Source organism: Hemitrygon akajei, chromosome 5, assembly GCF_048418815.1.
Source record: "Hemitrygon akajei chromosome 5, sHemAka1.3, whole genome shotgun sequence".
Classification (NCBI taxonomy): Eukaryota; Metazoa; Chordata; class Chondrichthyes; order Myliobatiformes; family Dasyatidae; genus Hemitrygon; species Hemitrygon akajei.
Window position 1 is genome coordinate 47,331,246 of NC_133128.1, and position 13,147 is coordinate 47,344,392.

The 13,147-nt window shown below is 41.1% G+C and overlaps 1 protein-coding gene and 1 long non-coding RNA gene across 5 annotated transcripts in view; one reads left to right on the forward strand and one right to left on the reverse strand.

Annotated features, from left to right (window-relative positions):
• The window catches only part of LOC140727739 (cell adhesion molecule CEACAM20-like), a 35,838-nt gene extending 31,394 nt beyond the window's left edge, over positions 1–4,444 (forward strand). For 2 of the 4 annotated variants that reach the window (XM_073045445.1, XM_073045447.1), the window contains 2 exons: positions 71–107; positions 2,274–4,444. In XM_073045445.1, the coding sequence (XP_072901546.1) occupies positions 71–107; positions 2,274–2,277 (41 nt within the window). In that variant the 3' untranslated portion in view covers positions 2,278–4,444. The remainder of the gene's footprint in view (positions 1–70; positions 108–2,273) is intronic. The other 2 variants (XM_073045444.1, XM_073045446.1) reach the window with 1 other exon arrangement.
• Positions 4,445–9,161: 4,717 nt separating this feature from the next.
• LOC140727743 (uncharacterized) overlaps positions 9,162–13,147 on the reverse strand; it is a 50,718-nt gene continuing 46,732 nt past the window's right edge. The window contains exon 2 of the long non-coding RNA XR_012098908.1: positions 9,162–10,053. This is a non-coding gene — a long non-coding RNA (uncharacterized lncRNA). The remainder of the gene's footprint in view (positions 10,054–13,147) is intronic.

Sequence of the window (13,147 nt, forward strand, 5' to 3'; positions counted from 1 at the left end):
GGAATCATCATTTGTTTTTGCATTTTCATTCTTTTGTGTTAATGCATTTTTACCAATTTTACTTGTGCAGGAGATGGAATAGACCCAGAGCCTTCACCATCAAGTGAGTAAGTTACAATTTTTAGTAGCTGCAGCTAGAATTGTGAAAATTCTACTTCTTGACATTCCTTTTTATGATATGATTCTTTTATAATTTTACGCATTTAGAAGGTAGAGAAGAAGCGAAGTGTAATCCATCAGGAGAGTGTGTTATGGCCATTAATTAGACTCGGATTTATACAGTACAGGCTCTTTGACCCAGTTTATCCAAGTTAACCAAGTTGTTTATTTGAGGTAGTCCCATTGAAGTGTCTTTCAAATTTTGTAACTGTGTCGGTTTCTACTATTTCCTCTGGCAACTCATTCTATATACCAATAGCCTTGATCAGATGAAGTTCCTCCGGTCCCTTTTAAATCTTTCCCCTCTCACCTTGCCTGTATCCTCTAGTTTTGAACTGCCATGTCCTGGGAAAATGACTGATCAATCTACCCTATCAATACTCATGATTTGAGAAAATTCTATGAAGTCACTTCTCAACTTCCTACACTCCATAGGGTAAAGTCTTAATCTATGCAGTCTCTCCTTATAACTCAAAACCTTCAGTCCATGAACAACATTAGGAAACTTTACTATACCCTTTCCAGCTTAATTGCGTCCTGCTTGTAACTAGGCAACCAGAACTCCAAGTGCAGTCTCACCAATATCTTGTACAGTTGTCACATAGTATCTCAACTCTTGGCTCATTACCCTGCCAAATGAAGGCAAGCATTTCTTCACACCCTACAGTAACTGCAGATTCCAATTGTTTTAATGATTGGCTTCCAAAAGAGTATACCGAACCAGCAAGGATAGAAATTTATGTATATGAATATTTGATGGATGTGGTGGTATGGACTTTATGATATCTGGTGTTCTATATCCACCAAAGCATCTTACAACACAAATTGGGATTAGGTCTCAATTTGTGCTGATCTCGAATGGTGTTGTTTTTTCTGATATTCTGCAAAGTTATCCTCCTTTCTAATATGTGTCAGTTTGCCTCATAAGTTCCAGTGGAATCTATTTGACACTTTAAAGTTGTCAATGCTAGATCTTGCCAATTAATTTGGGCTGGAATAGGGTATGGTGATCTGCTTTTCTCACTATATCATCTTTAGTCCCTTTTTTTAAAAACTAAGCCTGTTGGTTAGTGGCCCACTTTCCAAAGGAAACAGTTTCACTGTGTTCTAAGTTGTTTTTTCCAATATAATTCTCCACACCCAACTCCCCAGCAACCACATTCCCTTCGTTTGTTTTTCTCTTATCTAATGGGACTCAGATTTCATGAATGTACAGTATCAACCTTCTCACCACTCATTCCTATTAAAACCTAGGATTCTTTTAAAACAAGGGTGATGTTCTCAGCATCTGGAGACTTGTCAGACTTCAGCCTCAACAACTTCCTTAGTACTACTTCCCTGGTATTCTGTTTCTCTTTTCTCCCAATGTCTAACCTACACCCACGCTATTGGAAAAGTTTTTTTGTATCATCTGCATTCAAAACCATTGCAAAATACTTGTTTAATTCATCTATCACTCGTCGCTATTAATTCTGCAGGCTCTTTCCATTTGTTGAATCTGTTTTTGCATTTCCACCTAGCTTTCTCTGACTTTTTTTCCTCCTTAGTAATCCATTAGTTATTCTCTGCTGGCTTTTGTATTGTTTCTCATCTCTTGACCTATTAACCATCTTTGTGCAACTATGCACTTTAAAATTTAGTGCCATCTTTAACAATTTCAGTTAAACATAGATGACGGATGTTAGTATCTCACCCTTAGTATCTCTGTCATGCTGGAATGCATCTGTTGTGGCTATCCAAGAGATCCCCTTTAAATCACAAATGACATATACAAATTCCCTTTAGCTAGATCTGTTTCCTTGATTTCAGAATTACTTTTGATCCCAATGATTAATGTTAGTTTTGCTAATTTTTGTTCGCTTACTCCTGCAACTAATTGACAGCTAGATTATTATGTTATTCATATTTAAATACATGGGAAAATTGTTACTCAGATGGTGTAGCTACAAATCTTTTTCAAAACATAGGAGAAAACTTTGTCAAGTCCTCCGTCCTGGAGTTAATTTCCATCTTCTCATCTATCATTGGTTTATTTTGTCTTGAATATTTAATAAAGTCATGTTTTATTTTACTGTATTTAATATAGATTATTGCTCATTTGTGTCTTTATACAGGTGAGCCTTGAGTCAGAGAAGATATTTGACATTCCAAAGGTTAAAGAGAGAGGATCATAATCTTGAGCAGCACAAAGAGAATGTCTAATTGGGAGAAAGGCTCCCTTGAAGGTTTAACATTGAAAAGAATTTAACCAACAGTTCTGCAAATGGATATTTGGCCTGAAATGTTCATCTTTTTGTATTGCACAGAGGCTGCTTGAACTTGAACTTCTGGAATATTATATTTTTATTCTAGTAGCAGTCGTGTGATGCCATTGTTACAGTGGTACTCTTAATTACACTTGCTGTACGTTTCTAACTGTTGTAACAAGGGCTAAAGACATGCAGACTTGAACGCTAGTGATGGATTATTGAAAGGAAGAATATTTATTTTTAGTCTTCATTTTGCTTGTAAATAAGCAAGTTAGTTCCCGTTCATGAAGTAACATCAATTTCAGGTGCTTCTAAATTATTTAAGTTTAAAAGTCATAAATTTAACACTCAAAATGTTTTGCTCAATTGTCTAGAGTTGTGGTGCCAATTTTAGATGTCTCAATTTCTAACCCTGCAGTAATCAAGATAAACTGCATTTTACATGAAGTTTATTTTAAAGGCATCTTGTATGAATATGTAGCTTGACTTTTTTTTTTATTGTTTTCAATACCCGCTGAATAGAATAGCTTCACTCACCTTAGGACTTAAGACGCTTTTAAAACAAAAAGCTGAAAATGCACAAGGGATTTATAGAATTCAGAGCATCTGGCACAGCTTGTAGAGCTTCTGCTACATTGCTCTAGCAACCTGGCATCAGGTTTGACCTCCAGTGCCATCTCTGGAGAGTTTGCATATTCCGTGGGTTCCCTTCCATGTACCACAAGTGAGAGTTCCGAGGCAATCGAATATTGTAAATTGCCTTTGGTGTGTTGGTGACAGACCCTCTGAAGAGAACATGGGAAGAAAATGTTACAGGAAATTGAGGTTGTACTGTGAGCTGGCGTAGATTTCATTGGCCTTGCATTGATTTATTTTAAAGAGAAAAGTAGACAGACAATTTACAATGATTGTTTAAAATATTTTAAAAATTACAATCAAAAATTATACAAACATCAAATAGGGATTGGAGCTCAAACAGTAATGAATGACTTTGTTTTCTTATGCGGATGATAAAGTAATCCAAAGGAAGTGATTAAAGCAAATTGAGTAATTATAGAAAATTGCCAGTCAGCCTTGTGCACTTTCATATACTCCTGCCTCACACTGCCAGGAATTTTTATTATTTTCTAAAATTTAAACTCCCAACGTTCAGGGTGGAATTTGGATGACAACAGATTGTGTAAAAGGGAAGATCGGAAATCTGAAGAACTTGACGGTGTTGAAGAAACTGGAAAGGTTGACACATACTTTTATGGCAATGAGAAAAATCTTAACTCCTTTGCAATCATTGTCAACACGACCCAATGACATGAAATAAAACTATGAAAAAATAGCCGCTGATAATGAGTTGCTATGGGAGTTTTTAAAATGCTGATGAACAGAAAGGCCTAGAAGTCTAAATCGATTGTTTTCTGAAAGGGTCTACATATTAAAAGGATGATGAAGAAGGCATAGGTTTCAGGGTTTTGGCATAGAACGTAAGGACTGGAACATTATGTTGCCACTCAACAATTCAGTGGTTGGGCAGTATTTGGAGTATTGCAATAAATCAAATGGGCTGGACTTGCACGTTTAGCTAGTCATTACTTGGCCTGCTGGACTGGGTTGAGGGAATACAGAGGTACAAGATAAAAGGCAAAAATAGGGTAGATGGCAGGGATATCAAAAACAAGAAGGCTGAGGTTCAACGTAAGAGGAAGGAGATTTAAAGAGGATTTGAGAAATTTTTCTAAACCAATAATTGATGTCTTCAACTCACTGCCAGTAGTGGAAACAGTTAGGCCCACTGTGTTGAAGAGTCATTTAGAAATACACCTAAATAGGCAAGTTATTGGATATAGTCCCAATGCAGGCAAATGGAATAGGTCTAAATGTGTAAAAAGATCATCATGTACATGGTAAGAAAAGAACACCTTGTTGCTGTATTGTATGACTAGAGCTCGAAATACTTGTTTTACCTTGTAGCCTTGTTTATGTTTCTGAAAGCAATAGCCACCACTTGGGATAATATTAAATAAATACCTTGTGCTTCCCGATCTTTGTTTTTGTTTTATTACAAATTATTAATTACTGACCCCTTCTACCCACCTATCAAATCTATAAAGGCAGACAATGGTTTATGTGATTGGTTAAATGATTCCGAATTCAGCACAAGATGGCTGGTTGTGGAATATTCAAGAAAAACTTAGATGGTTATGCACACTAAAAGAAATACATAAGAAAATGTATGTAAAATGTTTGAATGTAAGCTGCTGTATAAATATAAGCAATGAATGGAAAAATACAATATCATCAAACTAGTTCTGAGCATGCTGAATTATAGCACCATGGGACCAAAAGAGCAGCTGCAAGTATATACTACCTCAGAACAGGGGTAATTAGCTGAATTTAACCAAGAATCTTAATAGTGAAAATTATTGTGGACCTAGGACATGAGCACATTCGGACTTCTTGTTGTTTGTATTGTCACAGCCAGAGCTACTTGCGTATTACTGAAAAGGCTTTGGAACTTCTGCACTGAGAAAACCTTAAGTGTGCCCACACACGTGGTTTTATTTTCAATTGTTTTAAATTTAATGGCATTTAGTTTCCGTACTTTTAATCATGTTGGCAACTTGTATGCTACATTAGCTTGCAAACACCAGCTGGGGATTTTAAAATTCTGTTACCATTGCAGGCATAACCCCGATTAAAGGTAATTGAAACCACCTCTTCTACCCCCCTCCCCATTTCCAGTGTGATTTTTATTTAAATGTGCAAAGCTGCTTTACCTGGAATTGTCTAATAAGCAGCATCATCTGTGAAAAGATTCTGTGTTTTAATAATGTGTATAATGGTCAAGTATATTTTACATTTTCTCCTTCATTCTCGGCTCTGCAAAGTGGAATTCCTAACACTGTAGAGATGTGTTCCATAAGGGACAGCTGACACCAATATGGCGTACCTATATAAAATTTAGGATCAGGTTATAAAGAGTTGGTCAATGTGCCCTCTGATGTTGGGATAGTTTGAGCTATCCATATACTGTACTTGTTTTTGGTGGACCATTTTGTCAAGCACCTCCGCTCCATCAGCCAGAAGAATCTCCTGGTGGCCAACCATTTTACTTCCTACCCTCATTCCCATTCCAGCATGTCAGTGCATGATGAGGCCATTCTCAGGATGGAGGAGCAACCCCAAATTCCATCTGGGTGGCCTTCAAACTGATAAAATGAACATTGATTTCTCCTGGTATTTTTTTCTTTTCCTTTCTCCTTCTTGCTTCTATTCCTCACTCTGGCCTCTTACCTCTTCTCCTCACCTGCATTATCTTCCCCTGTTCCCCTCCTTTTTCCCTTTCTTCCATGGTCCACTCTCCTTCTCCTCCAGCCCTTTACCTTTTCCATCCACCTACCCATCTATCACCTAGTAAACACAAAGTACACTGCAGATGCTGTGGTCAAATCAACACATACAAACAAGCTGGATGAACTCAGCAGGTTGGGCAGCATCTGTTGAAATGAGCAGTAGTCAACGTTTCGGGCGGAGACCCTTCATCAGGACTGAAGAAGGAGGGAGTCTCCAGCCCCTTGGTATGAACATTGAATTCTCCAACTTCCAGTAATTCCCTCCCTCTCCCTTCTCCCATCCCACTTTCACTCTGCCTCCTCCTCCAGCTGCCTATCACCTCTTTCATGATTCTGCCTTCTTCTACTACCCATAGTGCTTTCCCCTTACATTCCTTCTTCACCTCTCCTGCCTATCCCCTCCCTCACCCCTTGATCTTTCCTCTGATTGGTTTTCCACCCACCTTCTTTATGGGGCCCCTGCCCCCTCCTCCTTCAGTCCTGATGAAGGGTCTCAGCCCGAAACGTTGACTACTGTTCATTTCAACAGATGCTGCCCAACCTGCTGAGTTCATCCATCTTGTTTGTACGTGTTGATATCACCTTCTAGCTTGTCCTCTTTCCCCTTCGTTTACCCTTTTTATTTTGGCATCTTCCCTTTTTCTGTTTCAGCCCTGATGAAGGGGCTTGGCTCAAAATGTCAACTGTGTAGCTTTTTGTGTCTGTTCTGGGTTTCCAGCATTTGCAGAATCTGTTGTGTTCAGATCATTTAAGGTGGTTGGGTAGGGTTAAGAGAGGAAGCGGAATAAACAATGGTAACAAGATAAACAGGGTTGTAATCTCAGAATTCCTTCTCTTGCCAAAATGCTAGTAAGGGCAAAGAATGATAGGATGGGGAAATGAATGGATTGCAGAAGAGCCAGTGCAGGCTGGAGAGATTTACATTTCCTGGTCCATTGGTGTTGCTTCTGGGGCATAGGTGACATGTAAAAGTGGAACAAGGGTCTACCTAACTGAATAAGGGCCAATGTCATGGTGGGGGGGGGGGGGGATTTGCTAGGGCTGCTCAAGAAGGTTGTAACTAGTCTGGCAGGGGCCTGGAACTCCAGTAGTGTCATAGATGAGGAAATTGAAGCAAATGCTGAGGTTAAAACAAGCAAGTCCAATAGGCAGTGGCTGGGTAGTCTGAGAGGCAACCTTACCTAAAAGGCAAAGAAGATGACTTGGGGCACATGGAATTGTGATATCGATTGAGGCATGACCAGGACTGGGGAGCATGCCTTATGAGAATAGGTTGAGTAAACTCGGCCTTTTCTCCTTTGAGTGATGGAGGATGAGAGGTATTGATCGTGTGGATAGTCAGAGGCTCTTTACCAGGGCTGAAATTTTAAGGTGCTTGGAAGTAGGTATAGAGAAGTTATTGGGGGTAAGTTTTTTTACGCAGAGAGTTGTGAGTGGAATGGGCTGCCAGCGATGGTGGTGGAAGTGGATACATTAGGGTCATTTAAGAGACTGCTGGATAGGTACATGGAGCTTAGAAAAATAGAGGGTTATGTGTAACCCTAGGTAATTTCTCAGGTAAGGACATGTTTGGCACTGCTTTGTGGGCCGAAGGGCCTGTATTGTGCTGTAGGTTTTCTATGTTTCTACAGTTTACATAAAATAAATAAATTTAATGTTCAGTAATGAAGTGCAGTTTTTACTTGTGAAATCCAATTCCCTTAGCCAAGACTAGTACTATCACACCAAAGTACTCCCTCCCATGCCCACCATCTTTTTCTCTGTAGTATTGTACTTCACTTCTAATAAGATTCACGTTGAATAGAATGAGACCAGAGGATTGCATTCATAACTTTGAGTCACATGTATGAGGTTTGAAACATTAGTCACCACAAATGACAGTCAAGCTTTCTTGCAAGAGGTAGCACTATAAAAAATAAAGTGCCATTTTAACCGAGGCCGCGTCGATTTTTAAGATGTACAGTGCACATTAACTGTATGATGGAACATTCTCCCCGGCCTAGATGAGTGAAATGCAAACAACTCTCAAGAAGATTGACATCATCCATGCTTTTTGAAAAAAGTGTTCATGTGGTGTTTATGTTGAAGCAGAACGGTTATAAATATCAGTTTATCTGTTGAGTTGACATTTGGGTGTGGTCCCTCTGTTGACAACTCTATGGTTAGAAAACTAGTTTATTTTCTTCAGAGATATTGAATGTGCTCTGGAATGTTTGCAGCCTTCATTGTTTTAATTTAAAATTTCCAGATTTTTTTTTGCTTAAAATGAGCTCATACAAAGTTTATTTAAAAAGCAATTTTAAAAAGCACAAATTGTGAGCCCTTTGGAATAATGCAAAGAAAATTCTGAAATGCCTGACATGCACGTGGTGAGAGAAACAGAATTTAACCTTTTGTTTGTATTATTCTACTATTTGTATTATTTTGTCCTCTGAAGCCCAAAGAGAACAAAGGTTATGAACAGGACAATGGACGATGGCTTGGCTTCACATCATGCATTTTGTTGTGGGGAATTTCTGTTCATTCATTGGTGGATCTGAGATGGCAAAGCAGACAGTATTGCAAGCTCGATGCCTCAGTATTGTTACCTCACTGACTCAATACTGAGTCCTCAAGAGGTGTCTTGGTCTGAAACATCGACTGCTTATTTATTTCCATAGCTGGTTCCAGACCTGCTGTGTTCCTCCACTATTTTGTGTTCATTGCTCGATGACTTGTATTTGATCCTGATACCCAGTGCAGTCTGTTTGGAATTCACATAGTCTCTTTCTCATCTTATGGATTTTCCCAGGTGTTCAACTTTCCTCCCACGTTCCCAATAAATGCAGGTTTGTCAGTTAACTGACTATGCGAGTGATAGGAGAATCAGGGTGAAGTAGACAGGTATGTGTGAGAGAAAAGGTTACAGTGAAATAAGTAGGGATATCAAATTAATGGAACTGTAGTGAGAGCTGGTAGAGACATTGTGGCTAAACTGGCCTCCTAAATCATAAAATATATGGGAAGAAAGTTTAAAAAAAAGTTTAGGGACAGAGAAGAGATCAAGAAAGATGATGGCAAAGTAGAATGGGCTGTTGTCAGTGTGCATGTAGAACAGAGCATCTTTGTATGTTGTTATTTAGGGTAGCAGCCAAATGAACAAACTGGGATGAGATTTTCAGTAATTGGTTCTTGAGAATACCAGAGGTAAATAAACTGACCTGGACCTAATTAGCTAGACCTAATATCCTCCAGCACTATTGAAACAGGAGATTCACCAGCAGATCAGTATTCTTAGTTCACCCACTTATGGCAAAAGAGGACCTCGAGAGGTTGAATCCAAGGTTTTTTTAAAAACTATTTCATTAGGTTACAGCTCAAGTTCTCAGATGTGTGTCAGCATGGTGAGAAGATACAAAGAAGGACATCAAGTCAAGTCACTTTTTATTGTCATTTCGACCATAACTGCTGGTACAGTTCATAGTAAAAATGAGACCTTTTTCAGGACCATGGTGTTACATGAAACTGTGCATAAAACTAGACTGAACAATGTAAAAAAAACAACACAGAGAAAGAAACTATACTAGACTACAGACTTACCCAGGACTGCATAAAGTGCACAAAACAGTGCAGGCATTACAATAAATAATAAGACAATAGGGCAGTAAGCTGGTGTCACTCCAGGCTCTGGGTATTGAGGAGTCTGATGGCTTGGGGGAAGAAACTGTTACATAGTCTGGTTGTGAGAGCCCGAATGCTCCAGTGCCTTTTCCCAGATGGCAGGATGGAGAAGAGTTTGTATGAGGGGTGTGTGGGGTCCTTCATAATGCTGTTTGCTTTGCGGATGCAGCATGTAGTGTAAGTGTCCATGATGGCGGGAAGAGAGACCCCGATGATCTTCTCAGCTGACCTCACCATCCGCTGCAGGGTCTTGCGATCCGAGATGGTGCAATTTCCAAACCAGGCAGTGATGCAGCTGCTCAGGATGCTCTCAATACAACCCCTGTAGAATGTGATGAGGATGGGGGTAGGAGATGGACTTTCCTCAGCCTTCTCAGAAAGTAGAGATGCTTCTGGGCTTTCTTTGCTATGGAGCTGGTGTTGAGGGACCAGGTCAGATTCTCCGTCAGATGAACACCAAGACATTTGGTGCTCTTGACGATCTCTACTGAGGAGCCGTCGATGTTCAGTGGGGAGTGATCGCTCTGTGCCCTCCTGAAGTCAACAACCATCTCTTTTGTTTTGTTCACATTCAGGGACAGGTTGTTGGCTCTGCACCTCCTCTCTGTAAGCTCACTCATCATTCTGGCTGATGAGACCTAGGGATAGATGAGGGAGGGAGAAGGAAATAAAAACAAATTTATAAAAGTTATCTTCTCTAATGCTACCCATGATCCATTCTTTCACTTCAGAATCCTGTGCTGGCAATCCTGCTTATCTCATTCCAGCAACTGTCTCCTATCTTCACACTCCCCTCCCCCTACTTGCTTCATCTGTTGCACCCTGCTGTGGTTCTCTCCCTGCTCCGGATGTTTTCCTCTTTAACTGCCAACAAGACAACAACTGGCTCAACTTCAGCACTCCTCTCTCCTCCTTGAACCTTACCCCTTCTGAACACACTATCCTCCACTCTCTCCACACCAATCCTAATCTTACCATCAAACCTGCAGACGAAGGGGGTACTGTTGCATGGTGGACTGACCATTACCTTGCTGAGGCCAGGCTGCAACACTCGGACAGCTCCTCATTCCTACCCCTTGAAGAGGACCCCGCTGGATCTGACACCATCACTGACATCATCAAATCTTCCACCAATCTCATAGTTCCCTAACCATATACTACTCATTTCTACCTCCTACCAAGAGCCACAAACTGGACTATCCAGGTAGGCCTACTGTCTCTGCTTGCTCCTGCCGCACTGAACTCATATCCTCACACCACATCTCCATTCTTACTCCCTTCGTTCAGTCCCTTCCCACCTACAACCACGACACATCACACACTCTCTATCTCCTCACTAACTTTAAGTTCCCTGGCCCTGACCGCTTCATTTTCACCATGGATGTTCAGTCCCAGTGCACTTGTATCCCCCATCAAGAAGGCCTTAAAGCTCTTCGCTTCTTTCTCAATAAAAGTGCCAACCAGTTCCCCTCTGCCATCACCCTCCTCAGTCTGGCAGAACTGTTCTGAACCCTCAGCAATTTTTCCTTCAGCTCCTCCCGTTTTTCCCAATCTTGAAGGGCAGCCATGGGCACCCGTATGGGCCCCAGCTATGCCTGCCTTTTCGTTGGCTATGTAGAACGGTTCATGTTCCAAGGCTTCTCTGGTTTTATTCCCCAACTCTTCCTCCACTACACTGACAAATGCATTGGAGCTGCTTCATGAACCCATGCTGAGCTTGCCAATTTCAGCAGCTTTGCCCCCAATAACCAGTTCCACGGTTATTTTGACTATACTGGCGTGGATTGAACCCTGGCTAAATGGCAAGAGGCAAAGAGTGGGAATGAAGGGAGCCTTTTCTGGTTGGCTGCTGGTGACTAGTGATGTTCCACAAGGGTCCTTGTTGGGACCGATTCTTCTTACATTATATGTCAATGACTTGGATGATGGAATTGACGGCTTTGCTGTGAAGTTTGATGATGATATGGAGATAGGGAGAGGCAGATAGTTTTGAAGAAGCAGAGAGGTTGCAGGTGGTCTTAGACAGATTAGGAGAATGGACAAAGAAATGGGCAGATGGACCAGTGTCAGGAAATGTATGGTCATTGGTAGAAGAAATGAAAGGGTTAACTAATTTCTAAATGCAGAGAAAATACAAAAAAAAACTGATGTGCTTGTGCAGGATTCCCTAAAGTTTAATTTGCAGGTTGAATCAGTGGTGAGGAAGGCTAATGCGATGTTAGAATTCATTTCAAGAGAACTAGGATATAAAAGCAAGGATGTAACGTTGAGGCTTTATAAAGCACTGGTGAGGCCTCACTTGGAGTATTGTGAGCAGTTTTGGGATGTGCTGACACCAGAGAGGGTTCAAAGGAGGTTCACGAAAATGATTCCAGGATTGAAGAGCTTGTCATGTGAAGAGTGTTTGATGTCTCTGGGCCTGTTTTTACTGGAATTCAGAAGAATGAGGTGTGACCTAATTGAAACCTATCAAATGTTGAAAGAGCTCAATAGAGTGGATGTGGAGAGGATGTTTCCTATGGTGGGAGAGGCTGTGACCAAAGCACTCAGTCAAAGAATAGAGGGTCGTCCTTTTAGAACAGAGATGAGGAGGAATTTCTTTAGGCAGACAGTGGTGAATTCATTGCCACAGGCAGCTGTGGAAGCCAAACCTTTACTCATATTTAAGGCTGAATTTGATAGATTCTTGATTGATCAGGGATGAAGGGATATGGGGAGAAGACAGGAGATTGGGGCTCTGAGGGCCATGGGCTAAATGAACTAATTCTGCTCCTGTGTCTTATGGTCTTATAGCCTATACCTCTTCTGACCCTTCATTCCAAAAAAATTCTATTCACCTTTCTCAATTCCTTCATCTGCACAGGATCTGTTCCCAGGATGAGGCTTTTCTTCCCGTACCATCAGAGATGTCCTCCTTCTTCAAAGAATGGCATTTCCCTTCCCACACCATTGATTGTCCTCACCTGCATCTCTCCATTGCCCAAACATCCATGCTCATAATATTTTCCCACTGTCTTAATAGTGGTAGAATTCCTCTTGTCCTTACCTACCTCCCCATGAGCCTCCACATCCAAAACATCATTCTCTGCAACTTCCACCATCTCCAAAGGGATCCTACCACTAAACATATCTTCATCTTCCCCCTCCACTTTCCACAGGGATTTCTCCCTCCATGATTCCCTGGTCTATTCGTCCTTCCTACTAATCTCCTTCCCGGCACTTAACCCTGAAAACAGCCAAAGTTCTACACCTGCCCTTTCACCTCCTCCCGCACCTCAATTCAGAACCTCAAACAGTCCTTCCTGATGAGGCAACACTTCACCTGTGAAATTGCTGAGGTTGTCAATTGTGTCTGGTACTCTCAATATGGCTTCCTCTACGTCGTAAGTTGGGGGATTGCTTCATCGAGAACCTCTGCTCCATCTGCCAAGAGCTGTCCTTCCCAGTGGCCAAACATTTTAATTCCAATTCCTATTCCCGTTCCAACGTGTCGGTCCATGGTCTCATCTTGTGCCACAATGAGGCCACCCTCAGGGTAAAGAGCAACACCTTATATTCCATCTGGGTAGCCTCCAATCTGATGGCATGAATATCAATTTCTCCTTCCAGTAAAAAAAATTTCCCTAGCCCCTTTTTCTATTCCTCACTCTGGATTCCCACCTCTTCTTACCTGCCTGTCACCTCCTCCTCATTCCCTTTCTCCTATGGTCTACTCTCCTCTCCTATCAGATT